We start from the raw sequence: 25,770 nt of genomic DNA on the forward strand, positions 1-25,770 counted from the left end.
GAAATCTAACTTAAAATATATTTTACTTCCTGAAACCTTTAACCTTATACGCCTAACATGTTTATAAAAGCATCGGGGCTTAAACAAATGCAGCAGTAAGTATTGTGTTAAGGCTTCAAAATAAAAATGACGTCGTTTTTCGCGGCTCTTAGGTAAACTTATTGCATTACAGGGAAGTAAACATGCATGAATAAAGGTATTACTCACAGGGGGCAATTTTATAAAAGTTCGTCAAGATCTATCAAGAAGCATTAGTTGTAGTACTATCGATTTTAATATCAAGACGATATCATGAAGAAATTTAATTTACTCTCATCATAACGTCCTCCTTATATATTAATTTTGCATACAGGGTAAAAAGCTAAATCAGTGGTTAAATAGGCCTCTATTTGCTCCCAAACACGCAAAGTGCACCTTTGATCTACCATTTACTCTTAACAACAATCAATGACGAACTTAAAAAAGACTCTCTCTGGTTTAAAGCAAACAGACTATCGCTCAATATATCAAAAACGAACTATTTTCCTTAAAAAATAGTAAAAAAGGCAATAATCTCTCTGCTGATATAACCATTGATGGACACCCAATTAAAAAAATTGATTGTCTGAATTTCTTGTGGTGACAATTGACTCTGAATTAAGTTGGAAACCGCACATTGCCACTATAAATCACGAAATATTGGAATGTTAACTAAATTACGGCACACTTTTCCACCAAATATTTTGTTTTCTCTTTACAACACCCTCATTTTACATATTTTAAAAGTTTTAGTCAACAACATTCTTATAATACCAGATCTGCCACTGCAAAAAATTTAATTTACGAGAGACATTCCACATCTCTAAGAAGAACATCCTTTATTTACACCGGACCATATCTGTGGAATAATCTGCCATCTGAACTCAAGGAAGTTCATAATATTAACTCCTTTAAACATAGATACAAAAACATTCTAGTTCAAAATTACATATTTTAATAATATAAAGATCGCTCCCCTTTCTCTCTTTTATTATATATTATCTTTGTTCTGTTTTGATGCTGTTAGTACTTTTTCACTTATTTTATCGGCCTTTTGTTATTATTATTATTATTATTATTATTATTATTATTATTATTGGCCTTTTAATATTACTTGCTTTATTATTGCTTGCATTTTTTTTTTTTTTGTTTCACGACCTCTTGTTTAATTGCAAATAAATTTATTATTATTAATTTAACTTTTTTATCACTTCTTATTTTATAAATATTATACTCTCATTGTAATTAATCTTACAGTTCTGACGAATTAATTTAGGCCTTTCTTTCACTCTCAATACTACTTAGCTTAAGTTAAATGGAGGCACAGACTTAAAACTTTAATGGCTTATTGTGTCCTCCGCACACAACCTTTCTTTTATTATTATTATTATTATTATTATATTTACTATTATTATTATTATCATTATTATCATTATTATTGCTATAAATTTTATTATTATAAATGTTGTTATTTATTTACCTTTCTGAAGAATTTTATATTGTATTTTTTTCGTTGTGTGAAATAAAATAAAATGAAATGAAAATGAAAAATGTTTATTTGCCTCTCGAATGACTGACAAACTAGTTAATAATTCCAAGATGGTTTTTGAGTTATGGTTTTGATGCGTTTTGTGTTATGACATGAAAGAGGAAGTCCCCCTCTAATTCACAACCATTTTAGAACTTGGGTGCGGTTTTATATTGTATTTTTTTCGTTGTGTGAAATAAAATAAAATGAAATGAAAATGAAAAATGTTAATTTGCCTCTCGAATGACTGACAAACTAGTTAATAATTCCAAGATGGTTTTTGAGTTATGGTTTTGATGCGTTTTGTGTTATGACATGAAAGAGGAAGTCCCCCTCTAATTCTCAACCATTTTAGAACTTGGGTTCCGTCTTCAATTAGAAATATTAATGGAGACAACAGTTAAGGCTGCCTTTGAAAGGCATAGACGTTAAGTGAAACAGACAAAAAAAAAAGCCTTAAGAGAACACTTCAAAGTACTGTTAGTTAAATGAATTTTTATATTAGAAAGATGAAACATTTTGTAATTATATTTTATATTATATTATATTAATATATATATATATGTATATATAATATATATACATATATATTATGTTGGCTATGGATTTTGTAATACTTATATTTACATTAGAAAGATGAGATTTTTGTTTGTATTATATTTAGTATATGAGATTATGTTATTATGATATTTGTAATGCTGCACTTTCCTTATCATCTTTGGAAGAAAAAAGACGTGAAATGCTCAGTATAAAATATTTTAATAATGTCAAAAATCCGAAACACAAATTAAACGACTTGCTCACGCCTGCAACAGTTAATAAGTACAACTTGCGTTCGAGGAAAGCCTATGACCTTCCTAAAGTTAGATGCGAGAGGTCAAAACGTTTTATTATTAACTGTGGTCTTTTCAATAATTGGTAGACTGAGTATATTCTGGTAACGCTTTCTTTCTAAACTTTTTAAATGTTTTGTTACTCCTATTCGCTGATTTGTACATATTTTGCTTCGAAATTGTATATGAAATTGTAAATATATCCTATTTTATTCTCTCTTCGGTGAATTTTAATTTTTTTTTTTATTATTATTATTATTATTTATTTAGTGTTTTGTGTCCTTTTTTGTGTGTTTTCTTAGCCTATTGTTAAAGCAATAAAGCTTCTCGTATTATCGTATTATCGTAATGTATGTTACTAATTGTATAGCGCCCTTTTTTCAGCTACGAAGCGCTGTAAGCGACTCTCCACAATAAGTCAGAAACATCCCCCCGAGTAAAGCTTGGAGAGAACCAAACCCATGTAAGCTAACTTAACTAATACAATAAAGCAGTACAAAAATAAGAAAACAAAGAAAACAATAAACAAAAACGATCAAGCGAGGTGAGAGGAACTACTGAAAAGTTTGTTTTTAGATGTTCTTTGAATTGCCTAAGCGAATCACAAGATCTGAGAGAATTAGGCAGACCATTCCAATGTTGGGCAGCAATTGAAGGGAATGAATTGTCACCAATACGTTTATGGTAGACCGGTCGAACAAGTTGGATGGAGTTGGAAGATCTTGTTAAGCGCATATGGGTACATAATGATATGTACAAAGGTGATTTGAAAACAAAGAGGAGAAGTTTGAATGTAATTCTTTCCTGTACAGGCAACCAACAGAGATCACGAATAAAGGAAGATGTATGTGTACGTGACTTACAAGAAAAAAAATGAGTCTAGCTGCACAATTTTGAAGTTTTTGCAGGGTGTATAAATCTTTTTTTAACAGGCCACTGTACAGTGAATTGCAGTATTCCAGTCTTGAAAGAACCATTGCCCTCACAGCAGCATGGCAGGTATCCCTATCTGTGGACTTCCTGATTCTCCATAAGTTTCTTAGATGGAACTTAACAGCCCTTTGATACTTGTAGGCTAAGACCTGCTGACGACTCAATAGTCACTCCAAGAGTGCGGAAACTGTCGGAAGGATTGATTAATGGTGTCCCCTGTCAACAGGTTTAAACCTTTTAACATGATCTAAGGAAAGATGACTCTTAGAGGCACAAACCAAAAACTCAGTCTTCTTTTCGTTCAGCCTCAGTGTGTTGCCTAACAACCCCTGTTAAGTATCAGCAACACAGAGGGATAAGGTATGAAAAGTGGAGACAGTGCTGCTAGCATTGCTGGGGTCAAAAGGGACAAAAACCACACAGGAGGTGGGTCAAGGCAGCACGACTTTGATGGACTCCGACCAATTACTTTTGAGATATCCTCATGAGAGACAGTTTTAAAGTTGGAAAAGAGTTAGGTTTAGTAGAGGCAGGAGAATAATGTTCCACACAGGCGGGTGACTCAAGGTCATTGCGAATATCAGAAATCTTCTGGCTGAAAAAGTCAGCAAACTTGTTTGCCAGAATCTTCGGACAATTATGATCAGGATAGTACTTGTGGTTGCTGTTTTAAGTAAGGTGTTTAAGGTCGAGAAAGCAGTTTTACTGGAGCAGTTGTTCAGTATATACCGAAAGTATTCAGGTTTAGCTGCAGAAATACACGATCTTACTTGCGTAGCAAAAACAATAAAGAAAAAATGGAAAAAAAATTTCAAGTGCCTTTAAAATAAATTGTCCCCACATTCAGCATGTTAAAGGGTAATCAAGAACAAAACGGTAAATAATTCTAAAGTGAATTTTGTGTCTTTTGAAAAGTCGGTAAGGCTTAAATTGATTGACAATCCGGAAACGTCCATTATTGAGAACTAAATTTCCCCTTATCTACAAATGTTTATACATTTCTCAAAAACTATAACGTACATGATTTGATATATAATGTAGGGGTTGTTCTTTATTCTATATTTTAATTTTCTTTTATGTACAAAATCTTCATTTGTTTAACACAAATGTTAACCCGATCAACTGATTAACATGTTACATAAGCACCATATAGCATGGGGGGGGGGGGGCAAAATAATTTTGAGTTCAACATTATTTCTAAAGGGAGACTTTAATCAGTATATATAGGCCAACGGCCTTTTAATACAAACATTATAAATGTGAACTGATATGTTTTTTTAAAGGCACAAACAATAAATTTGAATAATGATTTCATAGTACATTGGAACACAATTTGGAATAAAACGATTTATTTCTTGTTTTTTTTTTTTTTCTTTTGTTGATCAAAGGAGGTCATTTATTCACAAATATCATTTATCATTATAAAGTATTCATTAACATCTCTTAATGAATTTTTACAAAGACAAGTTGTTTTTAATTTTTAATTTTCTTTTCACTTGTTGACCAAAGGTCATTAAATTACCACTATAATAATCACAATAATAATAATAATCACAATCACAATCAATAATAATAATAATAATAATAATAGCAATAACAATAATAATAATAATAATAATAATAATCACATAATAAAATGGATTTTATTATATCAATTATTAAATTCTTAAATTTACAAGCTTTTTCTCTAATATAATTTTTTCCTGCAAGTCTTTTCTATATTTAAGCTCGGCATAAAAGATTGGTATAATAGGCTTTGATAGCTCAGTGATGTTTTCACGTGATATTAGCCATGTTTTATAAATTAAAAAGGTTGCCAAGGTCATGAGTTCATTTACAGTATTGTCTTCTATATTGTGAATTCCCTTAACAATTGTATTCATGTTTATATCTACTATAAATCCATATTTTAACACCCGTTTGATATTAGGCCAGTATCCCTTTACTCGCTTACAATGTAGAAACATAATATGTATATAATCATATAACGGAGATCTAATTATTTTATATTGGTATAATTTTTTATTTGATATAAGGATGGCATGCATTAGTTTAAAATTTAGTTGTTTGAGTTTAATCTCATAAATTTCATTTTCCCCCCATATGTTTTACCATTCAATACGATCATCGTGTAGCATACTTTGCCAGTACGTCATTCCTTTCGGCTGAATAAATTCCTTTAGAATTATGTTCTGATATATAAATTTATTATTTACTTTGAACAATTCCAGATGATTGCATCGCATCTAATGTCAGCCAGAAGGACTTGAGTAATCTACCCACAGAACGTACTTTGGGAATATTGTGGGACCCTACTCTCGACGTATTTACATTTGAAGGCAACATGAAAGAGAATCCTCCGACAAGAAGAGGCATTCTATTGACTGTGTCTGCTGTGTTTGATCCACTTGGATTAATTGGTCCATACATTTTACAGGGGAAGCGAATCCTCCAGAATGTCTGTGCAAAAGGAAAGGACTGAGACGAACCGTTAAATGACGATACAATCCAACATTGGATAGCTTGGAAAGAGCAACTTCAGTACCTCAGCAACATTAAAATTAGCAGATGCTATAAGGCACCTAATGCAACTGGAAAGGTGTCTTCTGTTGAACTTCACCACTTTAGTCATGCATCCACTTCAGGATATGGTCAGTGTTCGTACCTAAGACTAGTGCACGAAGATGGAACTGTAAGAGTATCACTTGTCATGGGCAAATGCAGAGTAACACCCTTAAAAACACTGACGATACCGAGGCTAGAGTTAACTGCACCCATGGTATCTGCAAGGATAGCAAGGATCCTAAGAGAAGAGCTGAAATATCCCAATCTAGTTGAGCACTTTTGGTCAGATAGTAAGGTGGCACTTGGCTATATAAGCAATGAGTCCAGACGCTTTCATGTTTTTGTGGCCAACAGAGTACAAACTATCCGTAATCTCAGCGAGCCAACCCAGTGGCACTACATTGCCTCTGAACAAAACCCAGCAGACATCGCCTCACGTGGCAGCTCTGTAGAGGAATTGTTGGATTGTGATCTATGGTGGCAAGGGCCTAAGTTCCTCGGTGAGCTGATTTACAAAATCGAAGATTATCCACCAGAACCAATACATGATACAGATGTTGAAGTAAAGAGGGTAAGAGTTCAGGCCACCCATGTTAGTGTACAAATGATTCCAGAGATGTTAAAGCGATACTCCAGCTGGAGCCGAGCAAGCAGAGTTCTTGCTCTATGTATTGTTTTCTCATACAAATGGTTGGAAAAGTGGAGATCTCACAACTCAGGACATTGACAGAGCCAAGAAACTGATGGTAAAAGCTACTCAGCATAACCACTATAAGGAGCTTGATAAGTTGACCCGGCTAGATCCTGTGGTGGACCAAGATGGCCTTATTAGGGTAGGGGGAAGACTAAAGAGGTCAATCAGTCTTCCTGAAAGCATTAAATGCCCAGTAGTGATCCCTAGCAAATCTGAACTAACACGTTTAATAGTAACTCATTATCACCAAGTGACGCACCATCAAGGTAGATGTATCACATTAAATGCCATTAGAGCTGGTGGTTTTCACATAATTGGTGGAGTGTCATCCGTAGCCAGATTTATCCATAACTGTGTACTGTGCCGTAGATTAAGAAGGAAGCCAGAGACACAGAGAATGGCAGACCTACTGCCCGATCGACTAGAACCTGCACCAGCCTTTACATATTGTGGTGTAGACCTGTTTGGACCTTTCGAAGTGAAGAATGGCAGGAAGTTGGAGAAAAGCTACGGTGTACTATTTACTTGCCTTGTTTCACTTAGTGTCCACATAGAAGTTGCCAGTTCGCTGTCCACTGACTCGTTTCTCAACGCCTTTCGAAGACTTGTAGCTAAACGAGGTGCAGTTAAACAATTAAGATCGGATCAGGTACCAACTTTATCGGTGCTTCAAGAGAACTACGTGAAGCAATGACTGAAATGAATCAAGAAGACTTAAAGTCTCAACTGCTTCACTTAAATTGCAATTGGCTTTTCAACGTCCCAACAGCAAGCCACCACGGTGGCGTTTGGGAGCGCATGATAAAAACAGTAAGGAGTATTTTGGATGCACTTATGTTACAACATAGGTCACAACTTAATGATGATATGTTGATAACTTTCATGGCCGAGGCTGAGGGCATTGTAAATAGTCGACCCTTATATACCACTGAGGATGCTAGTTTAGAGCCACTGACCCCAGCGCATTTACTCAGGATGAAGCCTTTTGTACCGCCTCCACCGGGCAACTTTAACAGAAATGGTCGCTATAGCAGGAAAATGTGGAGACGAGTCCAGCACCTGGCCGAATGTTTCTGGTCAAGATGGCGCAAGGAGTACGTCCACCTTCTACAGAGTAGGCAAAAATGGAATGTGACGAGACGAAATATGCGAATAGGAGATGTTGTTATGGTGATGGACGAAGGCGCAGCCCGAATTACTTTGGAACTAGGACGTGTAACCAAAGTCATGCCTGGTAAAGATGAACTTGTCAGGAAGGTAGCCCTGTACTCAGGAAGAAAAAAATGGAGAGTTGGTTTTACTAGTAGGCAACGAATCTTAAAGGTGTTGCATACAAGAACTGTAAAAAAAAAAAAAAAAAAAAACAACTGTTGCATACAAGAACTGTAAAAAAAAAAAAAAAAAAACAACTCTAAGTAAACTAAATAATAAAACAAAAAAATGTGTCATATCTGTTGGTAATTTGTTAATTTTTGATGATTTTGTAATGGGTTAATTAAGAGAAATTAAAGGGAGCCCTGTATCGGATACCGATACATATGTTTTTGGTCATAGCGCCCTCTGTGATATGTCTGATTTTTGATGCAGTGACACCTGAACCGGTAAATATTCTTTATTCAATGTTTAAGTAATATACCAGGAACATATTGATGTACTTTCTGGTTAGCGGAAATATTGTGGTATTATGCCTTGTTTAATTTAGATAAACAGGTACTGTATTGCTTTTGCTCTGTATGGAGTTCTCACGGAGTCGGGTGTACGCATTACTGTATGTGTAGGCGTAGCCTAGGCCTAGTTAATTATTCCATGCAAACATATTCAGGAAATAAGATGATTTTACTATATTTCTTGTACTCATAATTGTATTGATAATCACCATGACAATTGCTATGTTGAACAATTTGATTATTTTATATGATATTGCATTGTAAGCATTCTAGGCTTAAATTTAAAGTTATTGTGTTTGAAACTTCCTTCATTGATGATTCACTGAAAGTCGTCGTACACTCGATGCGGGTCCGTTCCGCTTGATTGAGCAGCACAGCAGGATACTGTTAATACTGTTATTGTTAACTATGATATTTCTCTATACTAGGATCTACATTCGACTGTGGAATCATTTGTAATACATTGACTTACCTATGAAAACGATTATAATAATAATTAGTAATTACAGTTGATACTGTGGATGAGCAGTGTTGATAATAATATGATAAATAACTACATAAGCCTGAAGTTTGATTTGATGATTTAATTAATTAGTGTTATGATTGTATTGCTATTTTCTGAATGTTAATAATTATGATTGTTGTTATTTGATTGCCAGAATTTTACGACACGGCTTGATATGACGGCAAGAAATATAGAATAAATGATACAGCCGAAGCCAGTAAAATCGTTTCAGTGTCCTTTTTGATCAGCATATTAAAGCTGCTACGTTGAGGCAGCTACAATGATCTTAATACCAAAATGAGATCTCAAGCAAAAAATGAGTTTGAAAAAGATTTCTTTAAGCTAATGAATAACTCTGTGTTTGGAAAGACTATGGAAAATATTCGCAATAGGGTAAATATCAAGTTGACAAATAGCGAACAATCTGCAAAGAAACATACACAAAAACCAAACTTTGATCACATTACTAAATTTAATGAAAACCTCGTAGCGATTCATATGAAGAAAACTAATTTAATATTCAATAAACCCATATATCTAGGGTTCTCTATATTAGATATAATTAAAAATCATATGTACAATTTCACTACAACTACATAAAACCAAAATATGGAGATGTTGTTGTTTACGGACACAGATTCCTTGAAAACTAAGGACTTTTACAAAGATATATCGGATGATGTTAAGAATAAATTCGATACCTCAAACTACGGAAAAGGTCATCCGTCTGGTATACCTACAGGTGTAAATAAAACGTTTCTCGGGATGTTTAAGGATGAAGCTGTTGGACATATTATATACAGGGTTTATAGGTCTAAGAAGTAAATTGTACGCGTTAAAAATGCTTAGTAAAAAGGATGATAAGAAATGCAAGGGGATGAAAAAATCTGTTGTTAAAAATGAGATAACATTCGGAGATTATAAAGAGTGTCTTCTAGACTGTATTAATAGTGAAAAGAATGGGGGTGAACATAAACCCACCTATAGACAAATGAATGTTATCAGGTCTAATATACATGAATTATATAGCGAGACGGTTAACAAGGTTGCTCTATCTGCAAACGATGATAAGAGAATAATTGCAGAGGATGGTATCCATACATTAGGTATCGGAAAAATTGAATTTTCGGTTTAAAAATTAAGTCCATTAGTAAAAATGATTAAAGTTATTCAAACAGGTGAGTATAGCGACTTAAAGGAAAAGAAACAAGCTATGCTTGATGTATTTAAATCAATTGGTAAAAATGACAACCTGCTTCGAAAAATATTTTTTTGTTTTCCTGCTACATCACTTGAAGAAAAGATAAAAGAAGGCTGAACAAGTAGATCCATTTGATTTTTCAATGAAATTGCTGAAATAATTATTATTTGTTAGAAAAAAATATTATATTGGGTTATTTAACCCTATATAATATTTATTAATTTAAAGGTTGTGATTTCTATTTTCTCCAAATTTGTGGGTTTAAAAATTTGAATTTTCAGTTTAAAAATTATAAAGAGTTTAAAAATGGGACGGTCGAAAAAAGCACTTGTTAGAGAAATTAATAGCGTATCTTATAGGTTTATCGAAACGGATCCCCTTCCTGAAGATCCTATTGAGAGACGTAAAATAATAAAAGCTAGGTTAAGAGGTGTTATTAAGGAGAAAGGTCATACAGCCCATACGCAAGAAAGTGGAAAAATTGTTAGTAAATATAACTTTAATCCGATAGGTGTAAATGCTAAAGTTGTACCTTACAGAGAGATGGTGGATTGAAGGAGAAAAGTCTTTAAACAACTTTCCAATTAATTAAGTAACCTTATATTATATTGGGTAATTCAGCCCTATATAATATTTATTAATTTAAAGGTCATCAGAGATCAAATTAGGTTGATGACGTCATCAATATGTAAGTTAGGTGTGAGGTCAAGTGAGGTCATCAATATGCAAATTAGGTGATTGATTGACCAATCAGAGTGCGTTTGGGATGATGTGGCCCAGAATCCCCCCATCCCTACTACTATAAGGCCTGCTGTTACAAAAATTAAGACACTATGGTATCGCAGGTGTTGTTCTTAATTGGTTTGAAACATATTTATTTGATCGGAAACAATTCGTTAGTGTAAACAATACAAATTCACACATAACAACAGTAAAATGCGGTGTTCCACAAGGGTCTATACTTGGCCCGTTATTGTTTCTGATCTACATAAATGATCTAGTCAATGTGTGTAATTATAACAATGTTGTTATGTATGCCGATGATACTAGTATCTTCTTTAGTAGTAATAATTTAGATTTGGCTTTCGCATCTATAAATTTACTTTTAAACCACCTCAACGGTTGGTTTCAAACAAACAAACAAACTGTTAACGAAAGTATAACCAATTACATTGTATTTAGGAGTTCACGTAAGACTTATGACTTTACACCTTATAGTCTTACAATGAACAATGTGGAACTTGAGGGAGTCGAGAAATGTAAGTTTCTTGGTATCGTTTTTGATGAATTTATCAATTTTGGTCACCACATAAATATGATCACATTAAAAATGTCTAAGATTATTGGAATTACTAATAAACTTAAATACAGTATGCCATTTAATGTATTACTACCATTTATAAATCCCTAATAGTTCCCATTATCACGTATGGTATCGAGGCATGGGGATCCACCCACACTACATATTTAGACAAAATCTACAAATTACAAAAGAAAGCCCTGCGCATAATATGCAATACCCAACTAAACAACTCTTTCTAAAAACTGCATCACTTAATGTTTTTCAACTTTTTGAAATGGCTGTAAGAAACACACGTTGGATAATACATGAAATGTATGCTGTAGCAGAGTTTATTGTTAATTCCATGTCTGTTTTATTTTCAAGTTGAACTAATGTTGTAAATATAAACAATTATTACAAATAAGGAAAAAGAAATAGAAAGAAGAAAGGAGGAAAAATAGAAGAAAAATATGAAATGAATACGGTATATTGTGCTAAAATAGTAGACACTTAATTCATTGCAATAATAACAATAGCACTCTAATAATGGAACAATAATGGAATTATTTATTTCTACAGTAACTTTAATTATTCATGCAACTACTTCAAATATTATTTTATATATATATATATGTTTTTTTATTATTATCTTTCTTTTATTTTTATTATGAAGAGCTTGAGTTAAGGCATTTGTGGTTCATTTGACCATTTTTGCTTGCCCCTTTTTCATTTTCAATGATACATACACTGATATTTGATTTGTTTAACTTAATTGACATAACTTAATTATTTCGACTGTATGTTATAATACGTAATGTTTATTTTATTTATTTGTATATTGAGTTGATTTTCAAATAAATGATTAAAATGAAATTGATTGTTTGATTGGTTTTTGGTTGGTTGGTTGGTTGATTGGTAGGTTAGATGGTTGGTTGGTTGGTTAATGGTTTGACTGATCAATTGATTGATTGATTGATTGACTGGTTATTTGGTTGGTTGGTTGGTTGGTTGAGTGGTTGATTGGTTGGTTTGTATGGTTGGTTGTTTGACTGGTTAGTTGATCGATCGTTCGATGATCGATTGATTGAATGAGTGACCAACCGACCGACTGATCGTTCGGGCAATCGATCAATTGCTTGATGATTAGTTTGCTGGTGATAGACTTATATAGTAAGTAACTAATCATAGTATTTGTAATAATTATTATATAGTAAACGTGAGAGTATCAAAGTAATAAAAGTCTTCACGAAAGCACATATTTTACTATAGCGCCATCAATGCCATAGCATTTACATTGTATTCACAATGATAACTGGACTGATTTTAGTACTGGAAACGAAATAGTTTCAACGAAGCACAAACTTTCAAATATAAGAGGTGTTTTTTATCTTTCTTTATGTGTTTACAAATGCTCCAGATCATTTTTTTGCAATGCAATTGTTTTAATTTTTTAGTACTCTCTGAGTCAAAAATGAGAAACTCAAACAATTTAATTTTGATAGCGAATTCAAGAGATCAATTAAGGTATTAACGTTCAACCACAAAAGATTGAAACTAACAAATTTTCCCAGAATGATAGATATTTTATTACAAAATTCTTAAAAATTAATTATCACCCATTTTAAGTCTATCCAAAAGAATACAGGAAAGGTAGGCTTTAGCTGTGTGTATTGACGGGTTTTTGGTTTTTTTTTTCTCATTCATTTTTTTAATGAATAACTTACTTAAGCTCATGACAGATATGATACGAATAGTGAATGTTTTGTATTGACTGTTCAATTCAACGAATGAAAACAATATACATATTCTACCTATTGCACAAATACAGAATATTAATTATTTGTTTTATAACACTCCTAAAATAGATCCTTGTCGTTTTATATTTAATTCTTAAGAATTATGTCTACCTTTTTTTTCTGAATGGAACAGTCTATTTTCTTTGAACCAATGAAAATATTGTATTAAGTGGGGCATACAATGGGATAAAACGAATGGAACAAAAATGCAAGAATGGAACTAAGTTTTCATGATGATTGACCAATGTCTCGTGGTACAAAATCCACCAATCAAATGGCAACGATCTGCTTGTCTGATTTTGTTACACTTCCGAAAATGATAACCCGTCAAAATCATATCCGTAGCTAAACACCCTAACCATGAATAAGATATAAAATTACTTGGCTAGATGTTTAAAGAGGAAAATGGATCATCATGTTTCTTGGTTAACATTCAATTAAAATATTTACATGACCTAGTATAGGCCCACAACTTAAAGTCTTTATTTGAAAATAAAATCTTCTGTAAATGCACTAGTTAAAACACAATTCGTATTGTGCCAAGATGCTTAAACTTGTTTTCTAATAACAAAAAAAAAACTGTAGGCCTATTTGCAGTCACTTTAGTGCAAGTGGTATATACGAAAACGTTCTGCTTCCGCTTTTTTTTTTTATATAGCAACTGCATCTCACACAATGAGGGTGGTGGGTTCAAGTGTCAGTTTTTCTTAGGGCCAGCTACATTGTTATCAGCCATCCGATCCTAAATAGTTATAAATAACAACAATTCGTTTCACATTGCCCCGGTGTGACTCATCCGCATCTGCAGCACCGCCGGCTACATTGATATAACATGGGCGTATTTCCTCTTAAATCTAGATCTCCTAGCGACCCAGTAGATTGTATTATAGTCTATTTCCTCATCGAAATTTAAAGCCCACGCATTTTTTTACCTTCATCGACATAACCATCCGTTGAGGATGTATTACAATGATCGAATTATGGCCTTCCGAATCTGTATTTAATGAATGTCTGAATTAAGGTAGATTCACACCGAATCCGAATTCGGTTCGTAGAACGCTTTCGATGCGGGTCTTAGAACGCGCCTCTATTCTTTACCACTCATTCGATATTCTTTTTTCGTTTCGTTAGCCATACGAACTGAATTCAGCATCGGTGTGAATGCAGTTTTAGGCTATATGTGGGAACATGGAACATTTTTTCCCAAATTGAAAATATTCTAGTAGGCTTGTCTGATTTGTGATTGTACGAATGCGGGAATCAATTTTTGTTTTTCTAATGTACTGGAAAGCTCTTCAAAAGATACAAAAGTAATTTAATCTAAAGATCTACAGTCAACCAATGTAGAAGCGAGATTCAATATAGGCCTAGCTAATAAATTATACTATACGCTAATACAGTATTGCGTTGAATGTTAATTGTAAGCACACAAAACTGTGGAACAGTCTGTCTCTGATATTGCAATCAATCCAACGAGACCCAATATGTGAGGAAGATCAATCAATCAATAACAATTTTAATGAGTTCATATATATATATATTTATATGCAAATATATGTATAATTCATATATATATATATACATTTATATGTATAAATAAAACATTCTACCCCATCCCTTCTGTAGGCCTAACTTCATAATATACCAAATTCACAAAATTGTCATTAAGCTAATGAATTTAGGCTTATGTATAATACTATAACTGAACAACATTTTTCTGTGCATAGTCCTTGTATGCTGTTTTGATTATAACTTCTGTTTTTGATGATGTTGGTATTTTTCTTGTATACGTCTCTTGTCCATTTTATTTTCTTTAAACTGATTTAATAAATGCAATTATAATTTTTTTTAGTTTGGATGTTGAATTTTCACACACACACACACACACACACATCAACCCCACCCACACACTCACACATATATATATATATATGTGTGTGTGTGGGTGTGGGTGTGTGTGTGTGTGTGTGTGTGTGTGTTAAACTTCCGGAAGGATGAATATGCCTAATGGTGTCCCCTGTCAACAGACTTGTCCCCTGTCAACAAATCTTTAACATGATCCAGGGAAAAAAGACTCTTAGAGGCACAAACCAAAAACTCAGTCTTTTTTTCGTTCAGCTTCAGTTTATTCCTAACAAACAACCACAGCTGAATATCAGCAACACAGAGGGATAAGGTCTGAAAAATGGAGACAGTGCTGCTAGCATTGCTGGGGTCAAAAGTGACATAAAGTTGAAGATCATCGGCGTAAAAGTGGAATTGAATGCCATAATGCCTGATAATATCACTGAGTGGGCAAATGTAGAGACTGAATTAACATCGGCCAATAACTGAACTTTGGGGCACTCCATAGAGGTTGATGGTTATTAATTTATAGAGCGCAAAATACAAAAAGTCTCTAAGCGCTAAAAAGTCTCTAAGCGCTAGAGTAGGGGATATGGGGCAGAATATGAACCAGAAATAGAAACCCTTCTACTTCTACCGCATAGATCTGTCTTAATCAATTCAAGGGCACACCCAGTAATGCCATAAACAGATTCAAGACGCGTTCAACCAGAATGCAATGATCTACTGTGTCAAATGCAGCAGAGAGGTAAAAAAGGACAAGCATGACACCCTTGTCTTATATGGATTGTTAGGTACGACCCAAGGATGAGGAGATTACATTTTGTGACAATCCGGCGTAAAAAAAACATACCAGGCCAGATATTTTAAAAACTAATCAACTGAGCTTAATGAAACTTTCGTGAAAGTTTAACCAAGTTACAAGGAAGAAATTATGAAGTGTTAGTGACGATCCAAATTCGGGTGTGCATTTGAGGGCCATTATGTCCCAGACCTGAATATCTAAAAAATGGATAAATGGATAAATGCAGAAGTAAGGATTTGGCAGGTATACAACTAATACAATAAAATTCGGTGCCGGTTGGCTGGTTAATGTTTTTGAAGTAGGTGCTGGCTGCGTATGTGGGTTGTTACATTTTTTGAAATTGAAAATAAAATGTTTAAATACTATAATATTACTTGAATTCTGTGTAGTAAAAATCAGGCCGACATTGAATTTTGATGAAATCCGGATTACAAAATCTGAAAATGGCCACTCTTAAAAAGAACCCCCAAAAACATATACTAAAAGTGAAAATTCTTTGAAAGAAAAAGTGTTTAGGCAAGGTACTGTGCGTATTTGGAGAGGAGTGGAGCGTAGTGTGGTGGGGTGGCAGTTGAAATAAATTAATTAGTAACATATTTTGGGAGATTATTATTATTATTATTATTATTATTATTATTTATCAATTAATTAATTAAGTACATATAAAATGATAGTCTCGCAACGAAAAAAAGATTAGAAAGTTATGTGAACGATTCCTTAACATATTTCCTAAATAAATTAAAATTTCCATTACGGACACGCAGAGGAAGGGAATTCCAGCAAAATAATTATATGACAAAAATAAGCAAGTTTGTTGCATCGTGGATTTCTATTACAAAATGTAGGGTATTATTTTCATACATTAAGGATGAAATCAAACATGTTAATAATTGGGCTATTGGACAATTTAATGGAAAAACACATATCGATTACTTCCCGACATTGTTTCAGAGTAACAAAACCCAATTCGACCACCCGATATACAATTCTAAGAGAAAAAGACTGGCCACAATAATACTCTGAACACAACAAAGGCAATTTTTGAAGAAAATACCAGATTCAGGGTAGAGTTTACTTTGTATTTATTTTGTTGCAAGTCAGAACTCACCTGTTTAATGTCAAATTCGAGTTTAATCACCAAATTATAGATGATGTCATATACATCCGCCGATGTTTTTCCTATTATAAACGCATTTGATGACGTAATGATGACGTATTTATTCGTAGCATTACAATACTGAGAAAAACATTAAATGCATCAATAATCCTGTATACATGATTTTTTTAATTATTTAATTATTTATTGTCAGTGAAAAGTAGCAAATTATTTCATTGTTTCAACCAATTAAATTCGGTTATAATCACGGTGTTTTATAAATTTAACATTAAATCTCAATAATGCTTTGAAAATTTGAACGAAAATTCAGAAGCAAAAATAATGTTATTCTAGTAAAATTCTGTAAAGCAGTGACTACTAAGCAGGGCCGGCGCCAGGAATTCCCCGACAAGGGGTCCAAGCTCCTGGACAAGGGGATCCACATCCGAACGTTTGGACGGAATGGTCAGGGAAACCTAGCCCCCACACAGTTCGGGGAAACAATTATATTTGTCGAGAATTTTTTTCATATTAAAAATTAATAAGATTTTGTGTTAATGGGGTTCTTAAAAAGGATAATTTGATAGGAAACCATGCAAGTTAAGAGTCCCATGTTGTGGGTATTAGTCCTCCTGTCCGAGATACCAGCCCCGTGTCGAGGAAGAGATGGCGCATGCAACCCATACGATCGTAATAGTATACAACACCTTGCACATACTGTAGCACTGCTCCCAGTTTTAATCCCCAAAATTTGACAGATTTAGTAAGGCATGCTTGAATTGTACTTTCGGCGCTTGAATTCCCCAACAGGGAGTCCTAGCGGGGTCTGGGACAGAGCCATATATATAAAGAGTTGCGACATTCCGCTCCTTGGTTTGCGAAAGCCACGTGGTACACACCGTCCATTTTGTGTCATGGTCTTCCCGATGAACACATGCAAAGTACATGACTTACGTACACTGCATATTAATTTCACACACTTAATTGTGTTTACAATTATATTATTTTATAATTAACATCACTTAGTATGGACAGCGTATTAGAATTCATATATAATCGAATATTTGCGCGCGTGCGTGCTCGGGTAAATTCCGTGCTCGCGTAAATTATCGGAATGAATTGGAATTTTTTCATTTATCGTGAATTCGTCACATTTTAATTAACGAAGACTGAAGACATAAGGGTTTTTTAATCAGCAGATCAACACATCTTGTTAGAACAACACAACTTGTGTCATACTTTCCTTCTCTTCCATCTACACATTTTGAAACTCGAAATTGTTTTATTATGTATTTATTCAGTTTTATTATTGTTGAAGAGTTTGTTTATTATTGTTGAAGAGTTTGCATGGCGAATTAACAATAATAAAAAAAAGTACTGGTAGATGTTGGTGGTAGTAGATATCTACATGGTGTAGTGCAAGCTGTTGTAGAACAGCAGACACGCTCTTGCAATGTGTTCATAAAAGTAACATACTGTACAGCCATAATACAATATTAAAACAGAAACTTTTAATACAATAATATACGTTACACAATTACACAAGTTGAATATATCACAGATCCTGTATGTCATTTAACACTTACAATTTATAACATTTACAGCAAAGCACAATTTATATATTGCAGCCAACTGACCTATAGTATTTTAATATTTATAAATAATAATAATCAAATTAATAACATAAGATTTGTATAGGGCTCGCTCATTTTAAAGAGCAACAATCTATATACCCTATATACGGATTTTAATTACATTTTGATATACATATTTAATTAATTTTTGCTGGTCTTACATATCATTTATTTGCAAAAATAACAGGAGCTACTTAAGTGTCTATATGGCAGGATTGACTAATTGAAGAATGGTTGCCATCGAAGGGCTCTCTCAGTCTATCGGCGAGGATTAAAGAACTGTTCAAAAATAGTAAATTATTACAGTATTTATAATATGAAATTGGATATAAAGTAGTGAAATCATAAAAAAAAATCTACAAATAGAGTTACATGAAATCCGACTGCTAAAAAGATTAAATGGAATTAAACTATACAGGAGGCCGCTAACTGTATTATACAATATTATACACAGGAACGCACATCACGTTAGACACAGAACGCGCATCGCGTATGACACAAAATGGCTTCTAAATTATCAATGTCGCAACTCTTTCTATTTATGGCTCTGGTCTAGGAGGGCAAAGGGCGCCGCCCCTGCTACTTAATCGAAACTAATTCCTCTACGATTGATTGCAAAAAGTAGGCTATTCAGGTTGAAATATGCTCTGTTTTGCGTTCATTGATAGAATAAAATATGTAATTGAATTAAATGATATTTTTATCCTACAAGTAATTCAATGTTTTAATTAATATTTTGGAGACCGTTGTATATTAAAGACCGGATGAACGTACCAACAACACTAAATAGTAATTATTGACATTTAAATTGAGTGTTTTTATCTATGTTATAAATCGAAAAAAGGAGGAAAAAAAAGGAGATCAAACAACTAGGGCATGATTTGTAATAAGTAATTATACAATGGTTTTGAAAAGTTAAATAATAATAATAATATTAATAATAGTGTAGTTTCATATAGCGCACATATCCATCTAATGTAAGATGCTCAGGGCGCTTGATATGTGGACTAGGAACTCGATCAATGACTTTCTTCGCCCCTAAGGGTCCCTTCGTGTCTGTACTACCCGGTAACCCGGTACTAGCAACTCTCGTCGTCCACAGGTCGATGTACTTTAATAATTTCGTTCATTTCTTCTCTCTGCTTTAAATTTATGTTAAAGAGAGGTTTTTAGAATGTAAAAAAATAAGATGGCGCCATTATTGTATGCTAAGATTTGTAGACTATTAAAATTTATTTCAGGTCGATGTACTTGATAATTTCGTTCATTTCTGTTGTCGGGTTTAAATTTTATTAATAAAGAGTTTTTAGAATTTTAAAAAATATTGTGGAATTATTGTATTGCTTTGTACAAAATTTCTATGTGTTGTTTTAACTTGTCGAAATACCAGACTCAAATTACGATATTATATTTCAGAGAAATGTAAGCTCAATGCGTATAAAAGTCTAAATTCTTGTATTCTAGGCGCTCGTGTATGCGAAAACATGATTGGATGAATGTTAATCTATCGTTGCCTAAACTTGATGCATTATTTTGTCTTAGCCGTGTTGTGTTGTTATAGAGGAAGGAAATACGTTACAAAAGATGAGTTAGTTATAGCTAACGCTAGCTATCAGTCACTTTGAATCTATGGATATAGACTCAATTCGTGATACTGATGCTAGCTATTCTTCCGACACCCTGGCCTGTTTTAGTAGGATTTGAGGCAAGCTATTAGAGCGTCGTGATGAAGTTTCTAGGCCTATGTTTTTTGTTTTGGAGCTCATACCGAATGGTTTTATGTCACCGGAGTGATCCCCGCTGCTTTATACATAATAAACATGTAACGGTAGGTTCTATAGTATCGCTTGAATGTGCATCAAATACAGTCGTAAGAACGTTGACGCTGACGAAAGATAGTACGATATTAAGCTCTTTTGCTTTTGCAAAAGCTGTGTTTTACGATTATGTGGTGAAGAAGGGGGATCACAACAGTAATTTTACCTGCATACAAACATCAATAATTGATGGAAACATACGAAGCTGTTCAGTTACGTTGACATTATTCAGTCCAGTGGTGCAAATTCAACAATCCGACACGGCATATGTCGGATCAAATATAACACTTAGCTGTACAGGTACTGATATACAAGGTGTGTATTCCAACACTTCGTGGAATATACCTATTTATTTTCTTCACCCTATAATTCGGGCGGTTGTGGATAAGGAGAGATCACACGTTCTGAAACTTTTTAATATCAAAGAAAATGACGACCGGTTTGGATTTACTTGTTCATTACGATCAACAGAAGGAATTTGGAAAGCAAGCAAGACTTTGGAAATCTCCTCATATAATGTTGTTGCAGAAAATATCACTGATATGACACCTGTCGATGGGACTACTACAACTCTGTTACCGCAAGCTGATGAAGGAAAAATAATCACCACGACATTTAAAACACCGTTGCCACAGGACGACGGATCAAAGAAAACGGTGAAAATAAACGTATCAGATAAACATAATACAACTACAAATATTGAGATTTCGACGGACTCTACAGAAGGTTTCCATATTCCTTCCTTCTGGGTGATGTTTATCTCGGCAACAGTTGGATTTACTATTTCAGTATTGTCTGTATATATACTTATTCGATGTATTTGCTCAAGTAAACAACGAAGAGGACTGAACGCAGATGGAAAATGTAAGTGGGTCTTTAAGAAAGGACATGCTGATCATTCTAACCACTATGCCACAACAATACCACGGAGTGAACACGGTAGCTTTAGCTCAAACAAAGCTAATGGCATTACAAATTTTTATATTACATACAACAATGATATTCATAGATATGACTCAATCAAATGTGATGACTATTTAGAACCCATTGCTAGGCCGTCATTCCATGAAATTTTGGCGAATGGAGAAAGCATCCCGACACTACAAATTTACACGAACCCTCGCAAAATGCAAGAAGGGACTCAAAACTACCAGGGAAATAATGAGTATTTGGAACCTATCGTTCACAAACAACTCAATAACAAAAGTGTAACCGATACAGTTTATTCGGTACCATTTGCAGACTAATGTAATGTGAACACAATTAGACCTACGATATTGTCATCTAAAAATCACAATAGCTGCATGTAATATTGTTAGAATGTAATGTAGTAGGGCTCTGTTGATTGTCACTTTACAGCGGAAATAAGATATTTCAATCGATGAGTGGGTGACTTCAAAGCAGGAAGTTAGTAAAGCAACTCAAGACACCTTAAATGTTTCGTTCGGGAGATAGTTTAGGAATCATGTTAGAAAATACCTCTAAATTAAAAAACAACAATAACTCATACATGCAAAGAGGTTTAAATAATATGCATTATATAAAAAATGCCTAGGCCTATATTGATTCTAGTAGATTGTCAACATTTCATAAATCTCGGAGTTAATCAATCTCAAAAGAAATTGCCTCGGAAGTAAAAACATTAATCAACAGAAATCCTGCTTCACAAAAATTCCCTAAAATGTACCAGACTTATGGATGTTTTGTTTAGCAAAGTGAAAGGAGAAGGGACATTCTTCTCATGAATTGCAAGTTGTTTTACAAGACTGTAGTTTATTGAGTTAATTTTGTCATTCCTTATCAGGGTCCTTTCCCGTGATTCACCCTTCCAGTTAGGATGTCAGGCTAATATCTTTGTCCTATTAAAGAAACTAACTTAAGAATATTCTTAAAGATATAGTGTTTCTTGACATGTTAAAAAATATAATTTTGAAATTAACTTTGTCATTTTGGAGTAACATACAAATTATTAACTTGAGCAAAGAAATTATTGCATTCTAAAAATGTGTATTCTGATTTTATACTGGATAATTATAATAAAACACTTCCAGTGACTTCCATCATCTTTTGCTGTAAAATTATGGGTAAACATTTTTTTTAAATATACCAATTTCTATGTTCAACTTGGTAATGTTTATGTTGCCAGAGTCAAAATTATCAGTATTGTTTTTTTTTTTTGATATTTTGCATGTGACAATACATCTTACTCCAACAATAGGTAAAGGAATCTATTTCGCACGACTATAGGTACTGGCCCATGCATTGGTAGTTGCTAAATACAACGGGTTCAGCCGAGTGCGCGTGGCTTCGTATGTTGACGTCATGCATAATTTTAGCTATAGTTTGTCATTCAGTTATAACTTATAGTTCATCCTCGACTCGACACAAAGTGGGCACTGTCTGTAATCACACAGCATAGCAAAACACAGCAAATTATTCCTCCATGGTACAACCAATGTAAGAAAAAATAAGTTGACATCCCTGTGTGATTTTCTTTCCAAAATTAGGATCCCTGGAATATTATCAATTTATGGAGTAGCAGCAGCAGCACAAACTGAGCATCAGCCCGCTCGCTGACGTCACATTGACCCGCACATCAGTCAAACACAGTGTGTGATGTTTTAAGTAGACGGTATACGACGTGTCACCAGACAAGCCACGCCCCTCGGCTGAACCCGTTGTATTTAGCACCTAGCCTTCGGAACGTAGGTCTCGGTTTCCATTCCTGCCACCGGCAATCCACAACCGATTAATGGAATGGATATTATTTAGCAATAACTAAATGTAGAAACCTTTCAATATGACTCTTAGCTGATTTTCACCCAGACACAACCAGACTCCCCGACTCATGGCGATAATCCTACTGATGAAATGGCATTACCATAACAACTTGAGTCACTTTAGCTAAGAGTCATCAAATAATTGTATGTATGCTTTTATTTCTGAACAGGAAATAGGCATATGCAAAAACGGATATCCAAAATTAAGACTGAATGTGTTAAATAAATAGGCTTAACGTATAGGATCATGTGTCGACATTTATACGTCGATATATAAATATTATACATAAATTAAAATTATATACATATATTATATTTACAGTACGTGCAACCGCCATATTGTTTGTTATATTATAAATAAATTGTGAACGTTTTCTTTATTATACAATGATTTTAATATTTATTTATATAATATTCGAGAACTATTTATATTATTTACAGTACCGATTTGTTTATATCATATATGTACATAAAGTGATGAGGCTGAATCGAGGGTTACAGTTTCGAACTTAGCTATATTATATATAAGGCATATCCTTAAGGCCCACGTTGTACACCACAGGCAGCCCTTTATGGCGAACTGGGGTGGTCACCAATATCTGCAATGCATAGATTTGTATATAGAATTATTGACATGAATTTAACTCGTTCGCCAAAATTATTATTAAATGCTATGTTGGGCTTTAAATGTAACTTTGAAGAATTCAGATTTAAATTTTTAATTGGTCTCAAGATTATTCTTGAAGAATGTGATAATAATATGTAGTTCTTATATAGCGATTCATGCCTTTACAAAACCTCTAAGCGCTTCACATTACTACCCCAGTCATGATCAACACATATGGAACACATTGAACACCAAATTAAATTAAATTATAATTCCATGATATTGCATTGGTCTATTAATTCCATAATATTGCATTGGTCTATTAATCAGCGCAGTGGTTTTGGAACCTACCAGGTACCCACTTGTACTCCTGGGTGGTGAGAGGCAACCGTAGATAAAGTGCCTTGCCCAAGAACACAAGCGATTTGCACAGCGAGGTTGGGAGTCGTACCGCAGTCCGCCTATCAAGAAAAACACTGCTTTTAACCGACTTTCCAACTTTCACAAGTTTTCTCATCTTTACTTTTTGCACTTTAAATTATTAGGTCTACGGGACCGTCTACCTGTCTATATACATTGTAATGCAATATGGATAATCCATGTGTGTCGAAATAAGATCTTAATAATAATGGGGAAATGGACCGTTATGCTAGCCCTCACCTTTGATAATGTTGTTATACGACATACGACAGCGTAAGTGAACGCAAGTTTATTTGTGGCGCATGTGCACATTCTTGGGCCTGTTATGATTCAGTTCTTAAGTTTGATGGTTGAGGCTATCGGCACTGCCGCAGTTGCAAAAAAACTGCTGTTTTCTATCGGCACTGCCGCAGTGCCAAAAAGCCGCTGTTTTCTATCGGCGCTGCCGCAGTGCCAAAACGCTGCTGTTTTTTATCGTCACTGCCACTCGAAAAAGCTGCTATTTAATTATCAAATGGATGTTTTTATCTATAGATTATGGTATCAATAATTGGTTAGGTCTAGCCTAGCCTATAATAATGTTAACATTATAATATATATGTTTTACAATTAAATTATAATTATTTCTAATTATTAAATATATACATACGGTAGCCTATATCTAGGCCCATACATAAAACAAAAAATAAAACAACAAAAATTTAAAAATAAAATAGTATTATTAATAATAATAATAATAATAATAATAATAATAACAGTGCTCGAAATGAATAAAAATTGTTTAATTAATGAGATGAATCAGCATATATTAAATCAACTTGCGTCTATGGAAAACCTGGTTTTTTGGTTTTTTTTAAATAAAGGTGTTACCTATTTTATTCTGCTATTTAAAAAAAATAATCTTATAAATTGTAAGTTTATTTTCTATGATAATTTTATCCACATAATTCATGTTTTCAATGTTAGTATGGTTGATAAATAATAAGATAATAATAATAATAATATTAATAATAATAATAATAATGAAGGTGCTCGAATAATGCTTTAATAAAAAAAAATAATAATACTTCAATAATACTTCAATAGGCCTATTTGCGATATTGTGATTAATGAGATATTTGTTGATTAATTTATAGAAATATATAATAGGTATAGGCCTATACCATTATGATTCAACATATTAAATCAACTTACGTCTATAGATGTAAAATCTGGGTTTTTTTTAAATAAAATACCGTACATTATGAAGTTTCATTGTAAATTATATGAGAATTTAATCCACATAATTTATGTTTTCAATTATTTAAGCATTTAAACAATTCAGTGGGCCTAACGCTGAATGTAAATGTAAAACAACAAAAAAACAAAAGCATCGCCAAAGTGTTTTCATGTATGCAAATGCTAATACTATCGCGCGATTACCGCGTATTTTTGGTAAGCAGAGCTCAGGATGGTTCACACGAATTGGCGAATATCCGTCGAAATGCCGTATAAATAAACTGCAATTATGTGAATAACTTTCACAAGAACTTTACGAATATCTTAATTAATATAATCTTAATTAATATTTTAAATTAGTTAATTACTAATTAATTAATAAATTGATATAAACATTGTGACCTTATAACTACAATTTATTTAATATGTTTTAAATAATAAATACAAGAATCCTGCAACGAATTTTTCAAGTCAGAAATTGGCATCAAAATGTAATAATTTTTCAATCGCGATCTTCGTATTTGTC

General features: G+C 33.4%; 3 protein-coding genes across 3 annotated transcripts; all 3 read left to right on the forward strand.

Annotated features, from left to right (window-relative positions):
• The first annotated feature begins 6,620 nt into the window (after positions 1–6,620).
• Positions 6,621–7,265, forward strand: LOC117100645. Its single transcript, XM_033240445.1, has one exon. The coding sequence runs from the start codon at positions 6,621–6,623 to the stop codon at positions 7,263–7,265; it is 645 nt and encodes a 214-aa protein (XP_033096336.1).
• On the forward strand, positions 7,262–7,960 carry LOC117100646. The gene has a single exon (XM_033240446.1). The coding sequence runs from the start codon at positions 7,262–7,264 to the stop codon at positions 7,958–7,960; it is 699 nt and encodes a 232-aa protein (XP_033096337.1).
• A 12,004-nt stretch (positions 7,961–19,964) lies between these two features.
• Positions 19,965–23,692, forward strand: LOC117100639. Its single transcript, XM_033240433.1, has 2 exons — positions 19,965–21,474; positions 21,515–23,692. Exon 1 carries the CDS (start codon positions 20,129–20,131, stop codon positions 21,464–21,466), a length of 1,338 nt encoding a protein of 445 aa, XP_033096324.1. The 5' UTR covers positions 19,965–20,128; the 3' UTR covers positions 21,467–21,474; positions 21,515–23,692.
• Positions 23,693–25,770: the final 2,078 nt, after the last annotated feature.

Source organism: Anneissia japonica, unplaced genomic scaffold (assembly GCF_011630105.1).
Source record: "Anneissia japonica isolate Jap-2015-1 unplaced genomic scaffold, ASM1163010v1 scaffold288133_len202418_cov178, whole genome shotgun sequence".
Classification (NCBI taxonomy): domain Eukaryota; kingdom Metazoa; phylum Echinodermata; class Crinoidea; order Comatulida; family Comatulidae; genus Anneissia; species Anneissia japonica.

What these genes read in the sequence shown, in the direction of transcription:
- LOC117100645 (XM_033240445.1), top strand. Translation starts at nt 6,621, where the DNA reads ATGGTAAAAGCTACTCAGCATAACCACTATAAGGAGCTTGATAAGTTG.
- LOC117100646 (XM_033240446.1), top strand. Translation starts at nt 7,262, where the DNA reads ATGACTGAAATGAATCAAGAAGACTTAAAGTCTCAACTGCTTCACTTA.
- LOC117100639 (XM_033240433.1), top strand. Translation starts at nt 20,129, where the DNA reads ATGAAGTTTCTAGGCCTATGTTTTTTGTTTTGGAGCTCATACCGAATG.